Genomic DNA, 24,152 nt, shown 5'->3' with positions numbered 1-24,152 from the left:
AGACAAAGCAATCTCTCCACAATTATCTGAAGCAGACACATTAACACCACATTGAAGAAGCAGCTCAACTCTTTGTGTTAATCTATGTTTCACAGTAAATATGAGGGCTGTTCTAAAATAAGAGAGATAACTTCAAACTGAGGTATTTTAATAAATTTAGTTAAAAAGCCATTGTATTACATTTTACCAGTTTGATATCTAGCTTTACATACACTACAAGACATATACATCTTGGAAGATCAAATCTTTATCTTTGTAAATTATTTGTAAGTCTAAAAGAAAAAAAAACACATAAAAAAAGAAATCACTTGTCACAAAAGGGGAGAGTTACAAACTTAATATCCTTCAATGAACAATAACTATGATGAGGTCATTTATCTGGAGTTGGCAAAGATTTCAGTGAATAAAGCTCCACTTTCTTCCTACAGTGACATAATATATTGTAACCCACAGTCAGCTAAAGGTCAAGAAGTAAAAAAAGATATTTGCAGCTATAACATAATAACAGTAGCACTGGTGATAATAATAATCATTGTTGCTTCAGTCATTCACTCTGAGTAGCATTTGCCAGGCACTGAAATCAATGCTACATGTATAATCTTGCAACCAGCCTTCAAGCATCTGTTATTCTATTTTTTATTAGAAATGTACAATATTTGTCAAGAACAATTAACCCTCACTTATGAAAAATCTGAAATTAATATTCTACAAATTAAGTAATTTAAAGCAAATAGTAATGCAAAGGAAAAATTATTTTCAATGTCTATTTATGCTCAGCACAGAATTTATAAAAGAAAACTATTTCATGAGAAAATAAAATATTACAGAAAGTTTAAAAAGTTCAATACTGAATTTAAAAAAGATAAAAACCCATATTTTACAAAACTAATGTGAAAGCTTTAGCTAACAAAAGATCATGTGATAAACAAAATCAAATAATAATCATCAGCCAATAATTATAAGGGAATGTGAATCATATTATATACTCTTATTTTTGTCACTCAGTTTCAATAACTGCTTTTCTCACTAGTTGTAGTTCATACATTTCACTCTATTTCAATGATTAATATTTTTCACTTTAGTGATTTTACTACAATATTAAACTTTTTCAAAAAAATAAAAAATAAAGTACTATACCTTCCTTTATAAAAAAAAAAAAAAAAAAAGTCAGTTATGGGACTCAGTGGTAAGACACATATCCAGTATGTGAGTCCTAGGTTCAATCCGCAGCATTGAAAAAAAAAAGTCAATTATGTTTTAAAGAGATTAAAATAGTAAGAAAAAGTCCTTATATTTAATCGTATAGTAAATATAAAGATTTCCAGTGTTCTTCATTCCTTTGTGTAGACCTAGGTTTTATTTGGTATCACTTTTCTTCTGCTTGAAGGATTTACTTTACATTTCTTATCTGCTGATAATCAATTATTTCATATTTTATGTTAGAAAAAAATCTTTATTTCATCTTTGCTTTTAAAGATATTTTGCTGAGTAAAGAATTTTAGGTCAGGAGGTTTCCCTAATACTGTAAAGATGCTGCACCATCTCTTCTAACTTACAGTTTCCAAAGAGAAGTCTGCTGTAATCTTTATACTGTTTCCTTGTACATGTATAACATGGGGTTTCCCCCCTCTGCTTTTAAGATTTCCTCTTTACCACTGATTTTTAAAAATATCTTTTAGATGTTGATGAACCTTTATTTTATTTATTTATTTATATGTGGTGCTGAGAATCAAATGCAGTGCCTCACACATGCTAGGCAAGTGTTCTACCACTGAGCCACAACCCCAGTTCATTACCACTGATTTTAACTGATTTAATTATTATATGCCTTGGCGTTGCTTTCTTTATGCTTCTTGGGCTTAGAGTTCATTGAAGTTCTTAGATCAGTGGGTTTACAGATTTCATCATATTTGAAAAAATTTCAGCCATCATTTCTTCAAGTATATTTTCTGGTGTTCTGGCACAAGTCTGTACTCCCAGTGACTAAGGAGGCTGAGGCAGGAAGATTGAAAAAAAAAAAAAGAAGAAGAAGCCAGCCTCAGCCTAAGCAACTCAGCAAGGCCCCAAGCAAAGTAGCAAAACTGTCTCAAAAAAAAAAAAAAAAAAGTGAATAAAAAGGGCCAGGGATGTGGCTCAGTGGTTAAGTGCCCATGGGTTCAATCCCTGGTACCAAACCCCTTCTTCTTTATCTTTCTCAATAATACATATTAGGCTACTTGAAATTGTACTACAGCTCACAGATATGCTAGTATTTCTTTATTTATAGTCTTTTTTTTTTATTTATAGTCTTTTTTTAAAACCCCAGTGTTTTGTTTCAGTAGTTTCTATTGCTGTGTTTTTCCTTAAGTGTCTTATGTGCCAATTAATACTATTCAGTGTAATTTTCCTCTCAGACATTGTAGTTTTCATCTTTAAAAGTTTGCTTTGGGTCTTTTTTGTAACTTCCATATCTTTACTTAACATGTCAATCTAGCTTCTGCAATACATGGAATACAATTATAATTATAACTGTTTTATGAGAGGCAATGTAGTAGTTTTACCTAAAGGAAAATCCTCATAAAATGACTGTAAAATGCATCTAGATCTTAAGGAGCTCCCATTTCTCCAGCTAAGTCAATTGGAATAGTGCTAAAGTTTGTTTTCTTTTCACAGGGCTGTTCCAACACAATGAACAAAGTAGACATCACTCTTTAAGCAGCCTGTCCGTGATTGCCACAAATTATGTGGAACCCAAAGAATGGCTTCTCATCATATTTAGTCAAAACAACTGGTTCTATGTCTCCCTTGTAGCAAATACTACATGAATGTGATTATCAATGTAAACAGCTTAAATACTACAGAAAGTAAGCTAATTGAATGCCTTGAAAGCATTATCCACTGATCAGATGGTAAATTTTGATACTATTATTTATGGTTTCACTTGACTGCAGTTCTGTGAGGCCTGAAGCCTTACCTGCCTTGGCAAGCCTCTTGTGACATGGCCACGGAGATATAATACTATGCATTAAAATGACTTTTTTTTTTTTTTTTTTGGATAAGGAATTTAATCTCTCACTCCCAAAAGGAATGCCAATTAAATTGTGCTGTGTCATCAACTTATCCTATTAGCTGCAGATCTTAAAAGAAATAACTGCTACTAATGACTTTTTTCTTTCCACTGAATATACATATACTATTTGAATAAGTGTAGCAGTTTTTTGTTTACCATGTGAGTCTTGAAACACTAAAGATATTTTGATAATTAGTCATGATATTCTCTGTAAAAGAAAAATATCATTTTCTAAATCAAACTCCACCCCTCAAATTGGCCACACTGAAAAAACTTACAAAATATTAAAAATAATAACTTTTAGTGATCTCTTTATCTACTAATTCTAACTGCTATGTCAGTTCTGGATCAGTTTTGATTAAGTTTTGTCATTGTGGGATGTTTCTTCCTGATTCTTAGCAAAGCAGTAAGTTTTCTATGGCTTCTAAGACGCTACAAATATTACCTGGGTAGGTTATGGGTATTTTTTTTCTCAGTACTGGGCAATGAACCCAGATACTTGTTCATGGTACACAAGTACTCTACCACTGGGGCTACATTCCCAGTTATTTTTGATTTTGATTTTATTGAGACAGGATCTCACTAAGTTGCTGAGGTTGGTCTCAAATTTTTTGTCTTCCTGCCTAGGCATCCCAAGTAGTTGGGATCACAGGTGTGTGTACCTGGCTATTCCTATAAACATTCTTGAACTTTGTTTTTTAATGCCATTGAATTATCTGAAAACATTTTGATCCTTTTGGGTCTTGCTTCTGCTTTCAAATGCTGTTAGATGATAACAGAGGACTGTTTATTGTAAGTTTAGTTTTTCTCCACTCCTAAGATAAGACTCTTCTTAGTATTCTTAGTATATTCTACTTGATGCTCCACAGATTATAAGGTTTTCCTCTCTGCACAGCAGGAACAGTCTATTTGTAGCCCTGTGTAAGCTCTGCATATTGTTCCCTCTAATCCTTCTGATTGTTTCTTCACCTGGACAAGTTTCTTCACAGAAATGAGCTGATTAGTATTCAACTAAATATAAATGGCAATTCTACTGCAGATATCCAGAATTTTCTTTCTGTGCACAGCTCTCTTCTTTCTGGTACTCTTCCCTGAAAACTTAGCTGCCTTGGCATCTGCTATGGTTTGATAAGGTTTCTTCCCTAAAGATTTACATGCTAGAGGCTAGGTCCCCAATGTGATAGTCCTGAAATGTGATGTAACCTTTAGGAGGGGGGCCTAGTGGGAGGAAATTGGATCATGACTGTCTCAGGACACCAGCCATTAACGCTGATCTCAGGAAGTGAACTGAGTTTGGCAGGATATATTAGAGCTTCATCTTCTCCCTTACCAGATATTAGTGTCATGCCATTTTGACTCCCCCCCACACACTTCTTTCTTCTTTTCTTCATGTGTGTGGTGGTGGGGGGACTGGAGAATTGAGTTTAGGGGCAACACTGAGCAACATCCCTATATCCCCAGCCTCCCTGCCTTTTTTTTTTTTTTTTTTTTTTTTTTGACATAGGATCTCACTAAATTACCAAGGCTGGCCTCAAATTTGCTATCCTCCTGCCTTAGCCTCCAAAGTCACTGGGATTACAGGTGTGTACTACTGTGCCTAGTGCCATTTGGACTTTCTAGCCATCAGAATCATAAGCTAAACAAAACCTCTTTCATTTATAAAGTACATAGCCACAGGATATTTTGTTATAACCACATAAAACAGACTGAGACAGTATCCCTGGATTCCCAACTTCACCTATTCAACTTAGGGAGACCACCAAGCTTTGTCTAGATTCCCCCTCCTTGTTCTCTGTCCTCCAAATTCTCTAAGCAGTGTTCTGGGGGCAATCATTTTGCTTGATGAAACAAAATCAATTTTTTCCATCTTTTGCAAATGACTATTCTTCTTATTTCCTGATATCTAATGTCTTAAGAGCCATTGCATATATTATGTCCAGAATTTTTTTTAATTTGGGGAGGAGACAAATCTAGTCCCTATTATTCCATCTTGGCCAAAACCACCATGTAATAATTTTGTCTTTAATCTCTTTTATTTATTATCTTATGCTTTAGCTCCAGAAGAGTCAATCCTACAGGTTACAGCTAAGAAAGTCAGAAAAGTGGAACTTCAACTGGATCACTACTATCAGCTATACCTAAAATTGGGAGATATTCAGAATTTCCTAGTTATGATCTCCCTTAAAGGAATCTAATACAAAACAAGTGGAAGATACTTGACTTTGCATGCCTAGAAATCTTTTTTTTTTTTAAGAAGAGAATTTTTTTAATATTTATTTATTTATTTATTTTTAGTTTTCGGTGGACACAACATCTTTGTTTTTTGTATGTGGTGCTGAGGATCAAACCCGGGCCGCATGCATGCCAGGCAAGCGCACTACCGCTTGAGCCACATTCCCAGCCCTAGAAATCTTAATTGATGCAACTTTAGATCTCCAACATTGAGAAGGGTGAACAGATGAAAGTGTATATTTTTATTAGTCAAAAGTAAATACAGGGCTGGGGTTGTAGCTCAGTGGTAGAGTGCTTGCCTAGCACACATGAGGTTCTGGGTTCAATCCTCAGCACCACATAAAACTGAAATAAAGATATTGTGTCTACCTACAACTAAAAAATAGATATTAAAAAAAAAAAGTAAATACAAGGGCTGGGGTTGTGGCTCAGTGGTAGAGCACTCGCCTAGCATGTGTGAGGCCCTGGGTTCAATCCTCAGCATCACATAAAAATAAATAAATAAAAGTATTGTGTCCAACTACAACTAAAAAATAAGTATTAAAAAAAATTAAATGCAAGAATCAAACCATATCATTACCATTGTAATAGTAGCTATGTGCACACCACTTTACATACATTATCTTATTCAAATTTCACAACAATAATTTTGGACATGCATCATTCCTGTTTTACTGATAGAGAAGCTGAGGCTTGGCTGCCTGCAGTGACACATGCCTATTATCCCAACGATTCAGGAGGCTGAGATAGGATGACCACAAGTTTGAGGCCAGCTAGGGCAACATAGTAAGACCTGTCTTAAAATAATAAAAATTTTAAAAAGGGCTAGAGATATGGCTCAGCAGTAGAATGTTTGAGGCCCTGGGTTCAATTCCCAATATAAAAAAATTTGTAAAAGCTGAGGCTTAAGAAAAGTAAAATAACTTCCATAATAATGACAGTAGCATAAATGGAATTTAAGCAATGTCTAACCATGCTCTCAACCTCTATGTAATACTTTATTCTAGAAAGTTTTTCTAGACCTCAGGCTTCCTTGATGAAAGACTAGCCTCAGACTGTGAAATCTAAAGTACTTGTACTTTCCCACCCTGAATTCAGGTTCCCCACACATTAAAATGGAAGCTGTCCACCAAAGTACTGATTATTACTTTGCACTTACTTGCTTCATGTCACATGAGCAGTGGTGAAGAAATTGGTGCTGAGTGACATCATGAAATATTTTATGCAGTTTGGTCCCAAACTCCTGTGTGTCAGCTGCCTAAAATAGGCCAGAGATAGAAAGTGCTGAGTTCCAGTACTGGAAACCAAAGCAGAAGTACTCACAGGACATTTAAATGGGGAGAGGATGATGCATGCACACAACAATGATATTCTTCACATTGTGTTCAGAGTTTCCTTAGTCTCTATGGGAGTAGGAGAGGCAGGAAAAACGCCTGGGGGTACTTGACATGAGACAGGTAGCTATGGCTCCCATAAGTCTTCCCATTTCTGTAGCCTAAAGCAAGATTCTTTAGCCAAGGTCTTGGTTCTCCTATGTCTACAGGAAATAAGAGATCCAGCTATTCATGAAGGGGTTATAAAACTACTTTTATGCAGAATAAGTTCCAAGAGAGCAGAGGCTCCAATGACCACTTAGGCCAATATAAGAACTCTTACTCAAATCCTTTTAGGGAGGAAAGGAATCAAAGAATATAGTCTGTACCCACTGGAATGAGCAATAATCTTTGACACTTTATAATATAGAATTAATTGCAAGACATTAAAGGGGGCCAGGGTAATCACCCAATACAAAAAGCTAGAAAATTGAAATTCAAAAAGAAGTGATCCACCCCAAAATCTCACAGGTAGAATAAAAGTTAAGCTTCTTCTAACTATCCTGGTGTTATCCACATGATCCAGAAAGGTGAAGCTATGATAAAATGTACTACTTATACCCTCTGACTCACTAACTCTACTTGTAGAAATACATTCTTGGAAATAATTCAAAATAACCAAGCTATCACCATACACAACACACACACTACACATATTTTTTTTTTGTATCAGGGATTGAACCCAGGAGTAACTACAAGCCACATCCCTAGAGCCATTTTCATTTTTTATTTTGAGACACAGTTTCACTAAATTGCTTAGGGCCTTCTAAATTGCTGAGGCTGGCTTTAAACTTGTGATCCTCCTGCCTCAGCCTCCCAAGCTGTTAGCATATGCCATCATGCCCGGCTATCACAATAAATATTAAGTGAAATACTATTTATATCAACAGAAAGAATGTTATCAACTTAAATATCTAACATTAGAGAAATGATTTATTAAATTAAAACAACACAGTGGAATATCAGTTAATCAAAATTCTAGGACTGTTAGAATGGGAAAATGTCAAATTACATATGAGTATACAATATTTTGGTGACAACTATATGTGATAAAATATGCAAAAATTAATATTGTTGTGATAAATGTATTAGTTATTATTTAAAATTTTCTATAATACTACCTTTTTAAGAAAAAAATTAAAAATGAAGCAACAAACATGGAATGAATGTTACCCACTGATAATTCCAATTGTTTGGCACATATTCCTAAAAGGATAGAAAGAAACTAACATTTATCAAGATCCTAGCAAGTGCTATGTGGTTTCTCACTGTCTCAGCCTGTTCTGGCTGCTCTAACAAACTACCTCAGACCAGTGAGATTATAAACAATAGAAATGTATTTCTCACAGTTCTGGAGGCTAGAAGTCAAGGTCGGGTTCTAGTAAGGGGCCGGCCCCTTTACGTTTGCAGACTGCCTACTTCTCCCTTCATCCTCACTTGCAGAAGGGCCCGAGGATCTCTATGGAACATCTTTCATTATTGGCACTAATTTTATTCATGACAGAACCTAACCTAATTATCCCCCAAAGCTCCATACCTCCTCAGATCACTATTTTGGCAGTTAGGATTTTAATGTAAGAATTTTGGGGAGATATAAAAATTTAGATGATAACACACATTCAGTCCTCACCCTGTGAGGGTTTATTATTTTTTCCAATTTAGAAAAGGCTCAGAGAAGTTAAATGTAGGCTGAAGTCCACAAAGCAAAATCACAAATGAGTGAGGATTTGAAGCCAAACCTCTCATTCCAATACTCTCTACACCACTGTATACTGTCATATACATAAAATGCATGGTTGCTCAGTTATTTCCAATGCATTCTGTAGCAAAGCATTCTTCAACAAAGGATTGAGAATCACAAATCTAATCATAGTTTTCTCTTAACTAGCTATGTGACCTAAAGGAAGCTCAGATCTTAAATAATTTTTCTTGTTTATAAAATAGTAAACATACTACTATTTACTCAACTAACACTTCTTAAAACACGTACACCTGGTACTATGTAGAATCACAGTGGAAGCAAATGAAAATATATTCTGAAAGCACTGTATACATTACAAAGATAGGTAATAGGATGTCGTTAAAACCCTGGCACTTTTTTTTTTTTTTTTTTTTTTTGGTACTGTGGATTGAACCCAGGATTACTCAACAATTGAGCCACACCCCCAGCCCTTTTTTTGTATTTTATTTAGAGACAGGGTCTCACTGAGCTGCTTAGGGCCTCACTAAGTTGCTGAGGCTGGCTTTGAATTCATGATCCTCCTGCCTCATCCTCCCAAGCTGCTTGGATTACAGGCATGTGCCACAGCACCCAGAAAAACCCTGGCACTTATAAGTATCCCCCAATCTCCTACCAACCTGAAGAGCCTGGAGACATGTCTTTCGGAAGCTGCTGTTGGTGCTTCCACTCACCACACTCAGAACAGAATTCACAGCCACTGAGAGTGAGGCCTGTAGTTTCTGATGAGTCTAGAGAAAACAGAGGAGGAGACTACATTAATTTCAGACTGGTTTAGAGAATCCCTGTCCCCTAACAATAAGGGATCAAAATAAATTTTTAAAATATCCTCTCCTCCCATAGATATGACTTACTGACACATGCACATTCAGAAAAAGACAAGCTGTAAGACACTGGGCAACACAGCAGGTGCATTTACTGTTTTTTCGTGTTTTTTTTTTTTTTTTTTTTTAAGTTTTGCTCTCTTAAGATGGCTGTTTCTTCCCTGAAAAGGGAGCTATATGAAGTAGGAAATGTGTTACCAAGTGTGCAGGATGGAGAAATTCAGAAAGGTAAGAGGAGAATGTGGTATTATAAAGAATTAGGAAAACAGGGGGAAAAGACAAGGTTTAGGGAAGCAGCAGCTCCACAAGATGTATGGGATGGGGTGACATACAGATTAAGAAGAGACACAGTTATCAGTCATTTTTCTATATTATTTTGGTCCCAATTTACTCAAACCTACCTAGAAGAAGATAAACTAAGCAAGCTGGCTATAGTGACTCTATGAAAGCCTGAGTTCCTAGGCTGGATGCACTGTTACACTAACACCTAGGTGGCAGAGGAGGAGAGAATGGGCATAAGGGGCTGGGGGTCTGAGGCACTGTTGCTCTACATTCTCTTTTAGAAAGAAGTCATGAATTTCTTATTACCTTGGCAGCTTGGTGATGCTGCTCCAAGACATGGTCCACCATGGCCTGGATGGAATCTCGTACTGCACTGTGGCTCTCCATGAGGATGGCGCTGAGTTGGGCTATGAGCAAAGTGTGGACTCCTAAGAGGGCAGAATGTTGGTAACCATGAGTGAGGATGACTACTCTTCATGTGCTGGGAGTCAGGGCTGGGATGAGGGAAGACGCCTCAGGAAACAGCAGCCACTTCTGCCTATCCACTTTTGTTTAGATGAATTCCTCCCAGCAACTCATCAATCTACCCAATTCCTACTTACAAGTAAAAGAAATTTCAGGAAAATTAAAGTGAAGAACTACATTATTTTTGAAGAAATAAATGAAGGATCCTGTTTAATGCATGCTATAAAATAATGATACTGGTAACTCTCAAAGGGAAAGAGAAAGAGGAAGAAGAAAATCTCCTGGAGAATGTGTCTAACCCTCCTCTTCTCCTACTTGAGCATCAGTGTTGAGGCAAGCTACTGTAAAGCAGTATGTCATTTCTTTCAGATGTATTGCAGAAAAGGAAATGTTAACACAAAGATGAGCCTGTGAACTGTTGGTATGAGGTCCTTTTAAATGGGGGATGACCTCTCAGTAAGTAACCACAGGTACCTCTAAACACCATCACTCAGAAAAGCTGATTTGTAAGAACAATGGGCAAAAATATGTCACCAAACAATGGGCTATTATTTAATGATCCTGGTGCAGCAGATAGAAAGACAAATTCACTTTACCAGGAACCTAGAGAAAATGCTTCTTAATGAATATTTCTATTTTTAGGTTTCTCTACTTTTCTTTGGCTAGTCTGTTCAAAGTCATCCCAGTGAAGCAGCCTGAGGCTGGTTGGCTTTTCTTAGGACTGTATTAAAAATGAAAGTCAGGGGGCTGGGTTGTGCTCAATGGTAGAGCGCTTGCCTAGCATGCATGAGGCACTCAGTTCAATCCTCAGCACCACGTAAAAATAAAATAAAGATATTGTATCCACCTAAAACTAAAAAAATAAACATTAAAAAAAATGAAAGTCAGAAGAACGTTTCCTACCACAAGACACCATGATGCTTTTCTGGTAGAGAAGGTAAAATATGGAAAAAGGAGTTGGAACTAGAATTAGAAGAACAAAGATTTTTGGATCACTTCTGCCATCAATAGTGGTGACTGGGTCACTTCACTTTTCTCACTTCAAATATGTTCTTTCAGATACATTGTGTAGATAAACTGGGGTAGTGGAAATGATGTATTTTGAAATGTACATGCAGTATTCAAAGGGGAAATAATGCTGTTGCTATGATGACTTAGCATGTTCTACAGTCTGATCCTAAGAAAAGCCTCAAGAAATCAGATTCTGCTGAAAGCAGACATTTACTTAAAAAAGCCAAAGTTCATTCCTAAAACTGCTGATACCACCAGATGCTTCTGATGTTGTATAAAATCATGAGTTAATCACAGAAAAGTTACCATGACAAGGTGGGAAAAAGGCCAAGGAAGTGCTTTTTAAAAGATGCATGGAAACAGGCTGTAATTCTGAACAATCTGTTTCCTAAAAGGAGGAGCTCCGGAGAAAGCTTTCAAGGATTACAAGAGGGGGAAAGACAAGGTAAAATTAGTGTATCTGCATCAACCTCCTCTCACTATCTCCTTCAGAGGCTAGTCCTAAATTACCAGATTATAAGATTTTAAAAGACACTTGCTATGTTCGCTAATGTAGTGTTGAATTTCTTTTTTGGTACTGGATATTGAACCCAAGAATGCTTTATCACTGAGCTACATCCCCAACCCTTTTACATTTTTTTTTTTAATTTTGAGACAGAGCCTCACTAAGTTGTTGAGGCTACCCTCAAACTTGTGATCCTTCTGCCTCGGCCTCCCAAATGCTAGGGTTATAGGTGTACACCACTGCCCGACAGCAGCGATGAATTTCTTTTAAATTCAATACTCATTACAACTATTCAGACACTGTAGACCATCAGAGTCAAGCTAAACAGAGGTGTATAAATCACAAGAATGACAGCACTGTTTCTGAGATCTTTAGATAAAATCCTAAGGTTATCCTCTGGCAGATGTTCTTAAAAATGCCAGAAGGTAGCAGATCTTAAGTCTTAAGATGATTTTCAGCCTTGGAAGGGCTTTGATATTACCTAGCCTGACAAGCTCATGCTACATATATGAAAAGGGAGGCTCAGATGATTTATTTGACTTTCTTCTCAAATATCACTGAGGAAACTTTATCAGAGTTAAAAGTAAACCCAGCTCTCTTGGTTCTAACCTAAAGTCCTCTCCACAATATTAAGCTGCCTCTCTTATCAGCCTCTTTATGTGCACAGGCCAGATAACTGCCCCAGATATCCTCACCTAAAGCTCCTTGTCAGAGTCTCATAAGTCTGGGTCTCTTCTATTTCCCATTCCCCTGGCCTTAATCAATAGAAAAAGGCACCAAAGAACACCAGCTTCTCAAGAGTTGTAAACCGAGCCCAGGAAAACTATGCAAGTTTGAGGGCAGCATCATCAACAAGTGAGGTCCTATCACTTACAACTCCAGATCAGAAACACTCACATTGACTGGGGCCGGTTATTTGCTATGATTGGCTGTGATATTCTCCCTGTAGTCTGCCTTCCAAGCCCTTTCACTTTTTCACAGTCATGCCTAGAAAGGCAGTATGGTGATGAAGAGTTCTCAAGTTCAGCTGACACCAGAAACCTAAGAAGCTTTAAAAACTTGTTAATGATTATTGGTTGTTTCCTTTGCTGCGAAGAAGCTTTTCAGTTTGATTCCATCCCATTTTTGATTCTTGATTTTATTTCTTGCACTTTATGAGTCTTGTTAAGGAAGTCAGGTCCTAAGCCAACATGATGAAGATCTGGGCTTCCTTTTTCTTCTATTAGTCGCAGAGTCGCTGGTCTAATTCCTAGGTCCTTGATCTACTTTAAGTTGAGTTTTGTGCAGGGTGAGAGATAAAGGTTCAATTTCATTTGCTGCATATCGATTTTCAATTTTCACAGCACCATTTGTTGAAGAAGCTATCTTTTCTCCAATGTATGTTTTTGGCGCCTTTGTCTAGTATGAGATAGCTGTATTTATGTGGGTTTGTCTCTGGGTCTTCTATTCTATACCATTGGTCTACATGTCTATTTTGGTGTCAGTACCATGCCATTTTTGTTACTATAGCTCTGTAGTATAGTTTTAGGTCTAGTATTGTGATGCCTCCTGCTTCACTCTTCTTGCTAATGATTGCTTTGGCTATTCCAAGTCTCTTATTTTTCCAAATGAATTTCATGATTGCTTTTTCTATTTCTACAACAATCATTAACGTGAAGAGAGAGCCAATAGAATGGGAGAAAATCTTTACTACATGCCCATCAGATAGAACACTAATCTCCAGGATATATTAAGAACTCAAAAAACTCAACACTGAAAGAAACAAATAACCCAATCAATAAATGGGCTAAGGAAATGAGCGGACACTTCACTGAAGAAGATATACAATCAATCAACAAATATATGAAAAAAATGTTCAATACATCTAGCAATTAGAGAAAAGCAAATCAAAACTACTCTAAGATTTTATCTCACTCCTGTCAGAATGGCAATTATCAACAATTCAAGCAACAATAAGTGCTAGCAAGTGCAGCTTTTGTCCCAGGGCCTTAAGCACTTAGACCTTTTTGCCCACCCAGGGAACCAATTTGCCAGGTTGCTCCCGACTAAAACACTCAGGTGTCACTCCAGGGGAACTGGGCTAACTGGGCTGTGTGAAATAACCACACAAGAGACAGAAATACCTTTTTCTTTGGGATTGCTGTGATAGCTCCATAGGAAGAGAGAGGGCGGGGGGAGGGAGGGAGAGCGCCCCCGCATGTGCTGACCCCTTTTATTGAGGAGAAGCTATTCAAATGAGGCAAGGGGTCAGTTTCAAGGGGCTGAGTCTAGCTTCATGATGTCTGTTGTCAGCAGGTTGACTGACATCTAGGTAGGCCACACCCAAGGGTACAGTAAGATAAGGGGATACACAAAAGGCATTTCCATGGAACATTCTATCCCAAACAGGGAAAGGGGTAATATTACAAAGGAACAGGAGAAGATAGCTCCACCCCTGGGGCTGTAAGAAGGCACACCCATGCACAAAGAAAGGTCCCTCAAACCCAAGAAGGGCGGGGCATCTAGCAGCATCTGCCACCTGAAGTCACATGCAAGGTTGGTCTCCCATAGGCGATGATATGGGGAAAAAGGTGCATTGATTCATTGCTGGTGGGATTGCAAATTGGTACAACCACTTTGGAAAGCAGTTATGGAGATTCCTTAGAAAACTTGGAATGGAACCACCATTTGACTGAGCTATCCCACTCCTCAGTCTATACCCAAAAGACTTAAAATCAGCATACTACAGTGATGCAGCCACTTCAATGTCATATCAGCTCAATTCATACCAGCTAAACTGTGGAATCAACCTAGATGCCCTTCAATAGATGAATGGATAAAGAAACTGGTATATATACACAATGGAACTCAGCATTAAAAGAGAATAAAATTATGGCATTTGCTGGTAGATGAATGGAATTGGAGAATATTATGCTAAGTAAAGTAAATCAATCCTAAAAAAATCAAAGACCAAATGTTTTCTCTGTAATGGATGCTGATCCATAATGGGGAGAGGCAAGGAAAGAATGAAGGAAGTCTGGATTGTGCAGGAGGGGATGGGAATGGAGGGTGTGGGCGGGGAACATGGTAGAATGAGGCAGACATTACTGCCCCAGGTACAGGTACAATTGCACAAATTGATGTGACTCTACATCATGTACAACCAGATAATTGAAATGTTGTGTTCCACTTGTGTACGATGAATTGAAATGCATTCTGCTGTCATGTACAACTAAGTATAACAAATAAAAAAGAGAAAATAAATAAATAAATAATTTTATTAAATAAACTGTGGTATATATACATAATGGAATATTACTCAGCCTTAAAGAAGAATGAAATTATGGCATTTGCAGGTAAATGAATGGAGTTGGAGAATGTCAAGCTAAGCCAAGTAAGCCAATCCCAAAAAACCAAAGACTGACTTTTTTTCTCTGTAAGTGGATGCTGATCCATGTTGAGGGGGTGCCCAAGGGAAGAATGGAGGAACTTTGGATTGTGCAGTGGGGAGGGCAGGGGAAGGTGTGTGTGTGTGTAAACATGGTAGAATGAGACAGACATTATTGCCCTATGTATGGGTATGAATGCACAAATGGTGTGACTCTACATCATGTACAACCAGAGAAATGAAAAGTTGTGCTCCATTTGTGTAAAAAAAATTAATAAAAACATGTTAAGAGGGAACAGGGGTATGGCTCAGTGGAAGTGCTTAGCATAAATGAGGCCCTAGGCCAACAAAACAAAACAACCCTGACACCTGCACCCCACCTCTGGGGTAAGGATTAGGCTTTTTGTGTGTGTGTGTGTACTGGGGATTGAACCTAGTACAAAAAAAAAAAGCTAGTACACTGAGCTATACCCCAGCCATTTTTATTTTTTATTTTGACACAGTCTTACCAAGTTGTGAAGGCTAGCCTTGAATTTATGATCTTCCTGCCTTAACCTCCGGAGTTGCTTGGATTACAGATGTGTACCATTGCGCTGTACAATACTTAGACATTTTGTAGAAGCTCTCCAAGTAATACATTGTGAAATTAAAGTTGAAAGCTACTAACCTAAGTTAATATACCTGTCAGGGAAAATTTTAGAAAGTGTCTGCTGACCTCTAGCCAACCAAAATCCCAGAATGTTGGTATTTAAGTACTGCATCTGAGAAACTGATGTGACTCCATTTCTGAAAACAGCTTCTACCTCAAAGCCTGTCCAAGGAAGGGGACCTTTGTCCTTGGAAAAACCCACAAAGCACTCCTAGGCACATACCCATCCTGCTGATTTTTTTTTTTTTTTTTGTCTGCAAATAACAGGAGAGATGGCCCAGATGTCCCTGACTCCGTTAGGCTAGGTGAAGACCCATTGCAACCCTCCAGCAACCATTAATCAGCATGAGACAGGGAAAATACCTGGGATGCCAGATGACCCCCCAGTAGTTTATGGTAGTTGATAACATGTTGAGACACCATGTAGTTTAGCAGTACACCCCTTGTGGCTTAAACCAATCAGTTCAAAGGAATCCCCCTCTTGTACTAACCAATCACCCCTACCCAACTTGTTCCTGCCAGTGAATGTGCTAATCAATGTTAAGAGTTGTTGTTTGATTTTCCCACGGTGTGAAATGATTTGCTGAGTGATATTGTGACGCATAGAGTATCCCCAAAAACCTATAAAATCTCACTGAACAAAGGACCAGGACTCACTCCCTGGGACTGCTGCGTCTGGAACGGGTGTGAGTCCAGGCTCAAGCTTGCAAAAAAGACTCTTGTGTGATTGCATCAGATTTGGCTCCTGGAGGTCTACTGGGGTCCCATGAATCTGGCATTACACATCAACTTATAGATCTTTTCTACAGAGCATATAATTTATTAATTTATTAAGCAAAACTTTTCACTGGAATTCTTTATTCTACAAAAAAATATATAATTCAGATAGATGCATTAAATGTTTCCCTTTCTTTATCCTTTTAGCATTTGGCACAACCGAGCTGGCTGCCCCATTCTGTACCTACCCCATATTTCCATTTGCTTGATTAGAAATCCACTGTGGAAATCCACAAAGAGGAAAAGCAGCAGAGTTTGTCTCTGAGGGTCCATATTCTGAGACTGAGCACCCTCACTGGACTCTACCTGATAACTCACATCTGGAAGTACAAAATCTAGAAGACAAGATATTACACAGTTTCTAAGGTAAGTAAAGACCCCAAAATGCTAATTTTTAAAGAACTTATATCCCAAACAAAAAGGACCTTAGAATAAGAATCTACATTTGAACACTCCATTCCATTCCTGAACTTTTTTTTCTGTCCACATGATAGAATAATAGTGACTCACAGGAAGACCATCAGAATAACAACTGGATATATAAATTTAAACCAAACGACACTCCTCTGCATTTACTGAGAAGTATTCCAACAATAAACTGATTTATTCCTCATACAAATTTCTAATGCAGGTTGTGCTAGTAAGAGGCAGAGATCTGATTCAAACTTGAGTAATGATAATGAAAGCAGCTAACTTGTGATAAACTGCTAACTTGTGCTATATGCCAGGTATCATATTAAATTTTCTCATGAACTATCACAACGTTTAGATCTCACAACACTTTGGAGTAGGACCTATTCATATGCCTTTTTACAGATGAGAAAAGAGGCACAGAAAGATTGAATATCTTTCTCAACATGAGCCAATTAAGTGGTAGAACTGAGTTGAAAGCCTTTCCAGATTGACTTCAAAATTGGTGCTCTTAACCCCAATACCATATATTTGTATTCCCAAGTAATCCAATGCTCTATGGTCACTTTCTAGCAGCTGGATCCTATAGAATGTATCAGGATAGTTCTATATTATAGTTCCATACAGAAAAGTACCTCCACATGGATCCTTGTTCTGACCTTTAGATAAATAAAGGAAGGACATGGAGGAATGTATTCTACATTACTCATTTCAGAGTTAACTGAGCAAGTTCAGGCATCACGTAAAAATATAATAAAGGAAATCAATAGTGTCTAAAAATAAAAATGAAAGAGATAAAAGATAACAAGATTCCTAGAAGTTCACTTAGGTCATCCTTCTATTCAAAATTCTGAAGGCAGGGTATCCCATCTGTTAAGACTAAACAGTTTTCCTCATCAAACTACTTATATCCAAATATCCTTTCCAAGGACACTTCCTCTCAAAGCTATTCTCTGGAATTACTACCCACTCAAGAAAAAGAACCTTATCTGGAGGTTTACTTGCTAAGCGCAGATTTTGTCATTCCCTGGAGACCACTGCCTCATTCTAGGACACTTCTATCTTTTTGTGCTAATCACAATGCTAGAAATACCTCTTCCCTACTGGATATTTTTCCCAGGGTCCAAATGACCAGACTACCTTCCAAATTTCAAAGGATTCAAGCCAGCAACAGAATGATAAACCTCCTAGGCATCAGTTCACATTTGCACAGTCCTATTTCCCAGTTTTATTTATTGGCCCATTTATTAACCATCCAACTTTTAGCATAACTCACCCAAAGCTAATGTGTTCAGCCCTACATGAATAATACAGCTGTCAGATCAGGCAGGGCAGGCAGCAGCCAAAGGAGGCAGATTTAAAAGGGCTGCTGAACAGGCTTTATTGAGATATCACTCCCAGGCGGAACTCAATCAGACCCACAGAGGGGACAGGGGAAGGGTCTGAGAAGAAACCACATGGAAGCTCGACTGGACTGGACTTTTATGGGGCTTACAGCAGGAAGGGAAGGGCTCAGGCCAGGAAAAGGTGTTCTTAGAGTCCCTTGCCCCCTTGGAGTTGGTCAGGGGAGTTGGCTGAACTCCAGGATTGGCCAGGGGAGTCCTGTTGATTGACAGGCGTTAGTCAGGATATCTGGCTGATTGACAGGCATTTCCGCTAGCATCTGATTGATGTTCTTTTCCGCGCGGGCTGCTTTGTTCTAAGTTGCCACTAAGTCACCACCAAGTCGCCACCACCGCCCTAACAACAGCCAGCTTGATAGATTTAATACTATTATGTCTGGCATTTAGGTTGTGTTTTAATTTCTTCTAATTATTTTATATGGGTTTTCTACTTTCATTGGCAAGTGTATTTCTCTTCCATAAGAGTTCAAGGAAGGCGTTGGTTCCTTGCTCACCTTTCTAAAGCCCTTACATCAACAGATTAAGGAAAATAGAAATCCTCTGAACAAGTCCCTAGAAGAAGGACCAGGAATAGACGAAGGAGCAGAAGTGAGCGAGAACCAACATCAAGTTGCAGTGCTAAACAGGCTCTGATTGGGCTTTGCCTATCTGATACATTGCCTCACTCCAACAACCCTCAAAGGAGGCCAGAATCCCACTGTGACACCCCAGAATAAGCCATCAGATCATTGGGTCCTGTCTTTATATACACCTGCTATTCATATTTCCTTAATTTTTCTAATGTTCTTTAGGTTCTGAATTTCTGTGCAAAAAAAGGGATATATATACCTCCATCCAAATTGAGATCCAAATTAGGCACCATACACAATTGATATTTCTTCCAGTCAATGAAATAACATATATCTTTCAAGACAGTAGTACTGGGCTGCTCCTGATTTGACAATACCAGAGGCAGACCAAAAGGTCCATATAGAAATACGTATAGATGCTAAAGAAAATTGCCAAATTTTAGGTTTTTTTATGACTATTTATTCACTTGTATAAAACAAAGAAAACACTGATTAGTCAACTCCAACCACTCTTCTAGCCTAATTTTTCTTTCTTGCACCATCCAGTCCATGCTTCTGTCATGTTGGTTTATAGGAAAATGCATGGCATTTATATCACAGCTTATAGTTTCTCAGTTCTCTGGCAAATTAACTTGTCTTTTATGTTGGATTATATGTTTTTATACAAATCAGAACACTTCTAGATAATATACAAAGGCTTTCTTTAAAATTGGGATGTAAAAACCCATCTTCAAAGGCAATTGCCTTGAACTTTTTTTCAAAAGGATATGGAAACTGAAGAAATCCTGTTCAGCTGGCTGGAAAAGACTCTTGGGCTGGGGCACAGAGCAGCGGCTGGGGTCAGTATCAGTTCACCCAACAAGCCCATGCCAGCCATGTCATCAGGGATGAAAAGTGTTACTGGATGTCCTAGCACAGGGTGGATTCTGCTACAGTGTGATTCAGTTGTAATGAATTTTGGTCCACTGTCAGAAAACAGACAAGACAAATTTAACTTTTTTCCCCTCTTTAGAAATTATTTTAAAAGGCATTAAAAATTCCTTTTATAACCTCTAAGATATGCATAATCACATACACTATCATATCAGTTTTGCTGGTGTAAGTAACTTCTTTTCTCACTTAAGGAATCACAGCAATGGAAAGGGAAGAAAATTTGGCAATTCAGAGATATCATGGCTCCTGCTTTTTCTGTTTTTACTGGCAGTTTCTTATTCTCCATAGTGTATTTCACTCACTAAGATGACTCTGTTCCAAGCAGAAGTTTCTAAGGTCATTCAAAGATCGGCACTATGTGACGGGATTGTGAAGGACAAATAGCTAAAACTGGCCCCATGATACTCAGATGTCTGCTCTCACACATGCTACACTTTCCCCTGTTCATCTAGGTTTGAGACTAGGGTTTAATAGGACCAGTGAGAAAGAAATAAGACTTTCTCTCTTAGAAAAAAATCTAATGAAATTTTGTGCTTGTTTACTTTCCAACAGCTGTTTTCTAAACAGAGAAGAAATACTAGTAGTAACCTTTCCTTTCCCTCCAAACCAATCAATTATCCCAAAACATTGGCTCAGTAAACTCTTGTCAGTAAAGCTATGATAATTAGATGTTACCTGTAGACTTGATGATTCTACAAGATCATTAAATATATCAGATGTAGTTTTGGATTAAAGAATAAAAAATATTCTCATTTGAGGTGTAATTTGTGCAAGAGTAAGAAAACAGAAATCATGGGCAGTTTCAAGGCTTAACCCATTAAGTCCTAAGATTTCAATTATATGAATACTTCAACAAAGTTGACACAGGTTTATTAAATATGTTGGCAATCATAATCTAGAGCTTATATATCCTTTTCAAAAATATTCTGTTTTAGTTGAGGTTGGAAACAATACTTTTATTTCATTTTTATGTGGTGCTGGGGATTGAACATAGTGCCCTGCATGTGCTAGGCGAGCACCTCAGCCCCTTATATATCCTTTATTTTTATTTTCATATATACATGGAAATATTTCTTCCAAATACTCTACTCATTCATCTAAAATATACCTCTAAAACACACACACACACACACACACACACACACACACACATATATGTTTATTTATTTCTGGTACAGGGTATTGAACCCAGGATGTTTAACCACTGAGACACATCCCCAACCCTTTTTATTTTTTGAGACAGGGTTCAGCTCAATTGCTTAGGTCCTCACTAAGTTGCTGAGGCTGACTTTGATCCTCCTGCCTCAGTCTCCTTAGCCACTGGGATTACAGGTATTTGCCACCACACCCAGTAATAAAGTTTATTTAAAAGTTACCGTTAAGTGGTATGTTGCATGATTTAAGTATAGGACTTAACAGGTTAAGATCTATGACTCTGGGGCTGGGGTTGTGGCTCAGTGGTAGAGTGCTCGCCTAGCATATGCGAGAGGCTGGGTTTGGTCCTCAGTACCACATAAAAAAAAATAAATAAAATAAAGATATTGTGTCCAACTACAACTAAAAAAATATATATTTAAAAAATGAAAAAAAGGGCTACTGCTGGGGCTTAGCAGTAGCGTACTTGCCTGGCACGTGTGAGGCACTGGGTTCGTTTCAGCACCACATATAAATAAATAAAATAAAGGTCTATCAACAACTAAAAATATGTTTTAAAAAAGATCTATGACTCCTTGGGGCATATAAACAGGCAGAAACATTGCATTTATGCAACTAATGTATTAGTTGGACTTAAGCACACTTAGATCTTTCTTTGTATATTTCATGTTCACCTTGGACTCTGTGGTAGCTGGATAACGAAGGAACCCATGACAGAGGGTTCTGTATGTCCAGATTATTTACCATTTCCTCCACAGATGTATATTTTTGGTCTGAAGGAGAGAGAGCTAGCGAGAGAGAGATTTCCAAACCCATGCAAAAGGTTGATGCCCCAAAAACTAACACAACAAATTCCCTTGTATTCATACTATCTCTCTAGCCAAGAGTTAAGTAAACTTTTAAATCCAGTCTTTTCATGTCTAAATGGGATTGGAATTAGTAGAGCTTGTCTCATTCCATTTATAAAAGAAAAGAAGAGCTGAGTGTGGTGGCATATGCCTGCAATCCTAGTAGCTTGAGAGGCTGAGGCAGGAGAATCACAAATTCAAAGCCCACCTCAATAATTTAGAGAGGCCCTAACCAAGTCAATGAGACCCTGTCTCATAATAAAATATAAAAAGGGCTGGGGATGTGGCTCAGTGGTTAAGCACCCCTGAGTTCAATCCCCAGTACCAAAAAAAAAAAAAAAAGAATGCTTGGAAAGGAGAAAGACTATGTCCACAGGTTAATTAGAACATTCAAGGATCTGGAAATAATAATCAGTTTTCAATATAAAAACTTAAAAGCTTTATTTCTATTTTTTAATAGAAAAATTGAAACCTGAAACGTAGAAATTACGGGTAGCTGGGTGTGGAGGTACACACCTGTAGTCCCAGCTCCGTAGGAAGCTGAGGCAAGAGGACTGCTTGAGCCCAGGAGTTTGAGGCTTGCATGGGCAACCTACTGAGACCTTGTTTCTAAAAAAAAAAAAAAGTCAGGAGCAGTGGTGCACACTTGTAATCCCAACTACTTGGAAGCCTGAAGCAGGTCAAACAAGAGAAGTCAAAGTTCAAGGCCAGCCTAGTCAATTTAGTAAGACCCTCTTTCAAAATGAAAAATTAGAAAAAGGACTGAGGATGTGGCCCAGTGGTAAAAGGCCTTTGAACTCAATCACAGGAAAAAAAATAATAATGAAATAAAATAAATGACAAGGGGAGACCATTTCCAACTCTATGCACATTCATAACAGGAGTAAAACATGGACAGGGACAAGGCTTTTGCTTTCACCTCACATAACGCTGATAGCTCACAACAAGAGCAATTCCATTCCACAGGTTCAAAATGGGTTCATTCTCTACCCTGTAAAGCAAAGAAAAGCTAAGCCATCTTAAACCAACCTCTAATTAATATAAATATTGGCCCATGACTACTACCACCCAAGAGATTACTGAAATTCAGTAACCAAATAATCAAAGGAAAAATGGCAATTTTAAAGTTCACCTTCTCTAGTGAAAAGGAAAAACATGAAAGGTTCAGATGAATCTACTTACTCATTAGAAGCTAATAGAGAATAGGAAAATGTGAAGGGTCTCACAAGATTAATTTCAAATCAAAAAACTATGGGGAATAAAAAAAAAAAAAAAAAACTACGGAGGCTGGGGTTGTGGCTCAGTGCCAGAGCGCTTGCCTCGTACATGTGAGGCACTGGGTTCGATCATCAGCACCACATAAAAATAAATAAACAAAATAAAGATATTAAAAACAAAATAAAGATATAATTTAAAAAATTAAAAAAAAATTAAACTGTGGGGCTGGGGTTGTAGCTCAGTAGTAGAGAGTTTGCCTCAAATGCATGAGGTCCTGGGTTTGATCCTCAGCACCACATAAAAATAAATAAATAAATAAAAATAAAGATATTGTGTCCATCTATAAAAAATAAAATCAAACTGTGAACCTATTAGAAATAGAAACATAATGGCAGAGAAAAATTGTAAAGCCATAGCACTATCTTAAGTTAAGGACTTACCCAAAGATCTCTGTGGAGAGGATTCCATTTACCTTTACACTGAAATTAAATCTGATCTGCAACACAACAAATGAGGCATGAGATTTCATATGAACCAAAAATAGAAATTAAAAACTTTTGTACTAGCCGCATGCTGTGATGCATGCTTGGGAGGATGAGGCAGGATGATTGCAAGTTCAAAGCCAGCCTCAGCAAAAGTGAGGTGCTGAGCAACTCAGTGAGACTCTTGTCTCTAAATAAAATAACAAAATTGAGCAGGAAACGTAGCTCAGGGGTCGAGTGCCCTTGAATTCAATCCCCAGTACCCACGCCCCCCCCAAAAAAAAAAAACCTTCTATAGGGCTGGGGATGTGGTTCAAGCGGTAACGCACTTGCCTGGCATGCGCGGGGCGCTGGGTTCGATCCTCAGCACCACATAAAAATAAAATAAAAATGTTGTGTCCACCAAAAACTGAAAAATAAATATTAAAAAAAAATTCTCTCTCTCTCTCTCTTAAAAAAAAAAAAAAAACCTCTATACCTAATCATTGGAGGAAAAGGATATTCTTTAACTTTTAAAATTAACATTATTTTAATTGATAAATCATAATTATATACCTTAATGGGATACAATGTGATATTTTGGCTATTTTGAAATACATTACTATTATTACTTATAGTTACCCTACTATGTAATTATACAAGATTCAGCTTGATGACTGCAGCCATCTGGAGTCATAACTGCCAGGATTGTCCCAAAGTAACCCGGATTGGTTTTTCCTTCATAGTTCCCTAGCAATCTATAATAAATAAAACCTGTAGAATCATCTGTTGAGCTTTATGACTGGACCCTGACTCTTTGATGTGATCTTAAGAAAACCAGGTACATTCCAGCCACAATGAAGTCACTTTTGTTCTAACCCC

At 37.7% G+C, this 24,152-nt stretch overlaps 1 protein-coding gene across 1 annotated transcript in view; it reads right to left on the bottom strand.

The window, feature by feature from the left end:
• Positions 1-24,152, bottom strand: part of Top6bl (TOP6B like initiator of meiotic double strand breaks) — an 86,827-nt gene that overhangs the window by 15,444 nt on the left and 47,231 nt on the right. Inside the window, exons 6-13 of the mRNA XM_076842948.2 lie at positions 23,250-23,305; positions 22,511-22,582; positions 19,425-19,620; positions 18,915-19,065; positions 16,461-16,607; positions 9,805-9,926; positions 9,013-9,123; positions 6,441-6,539 (exon numbers count right to left, since the gene is read on the bottom strand). Of these exons, the coding sequence (XP_076699063.2) occupies positions 6,441-6,539; positions 9,013-9,123; positions 9,805-9,926; positions 16,461-16,607; positions 18,915-19,065; positions 19,425-19,620; positions 22,511-22,582; positions 23,250-23,305 (954 nt within the window). The remainder of the gene's footprint in view (positions 1-6,440; positions 6,540-9,012; positions 9,124-9,804; positions 9,927-16,460; positions 16,608-18,914; positions 19,066-19,424; positions 19,621-22,510; positions 22,583-23,249; positions 23,306-24,152) is intronic.

This window comes from Callospermophilus lateralis, chromosome 2, assembly GCF_048772815.1.
Source record: "Callospermophilus lateralis isolate mCalLat2 chromosome 2, mCalLat2.hap1, whole genome shotgun sequence".
In the NCBI taxonomy this organism is placed as follows: Eukaryota; Metazoa; Chordata; class Mammalia; order Rodentia; family Sciuridae; genus Callospermophilus; species Callospermophilus lateralis.
Note: the sequence above shows the minus strand (reverse complement) of the source record. Positions and strands in the feature narration are given on the sequence as shown.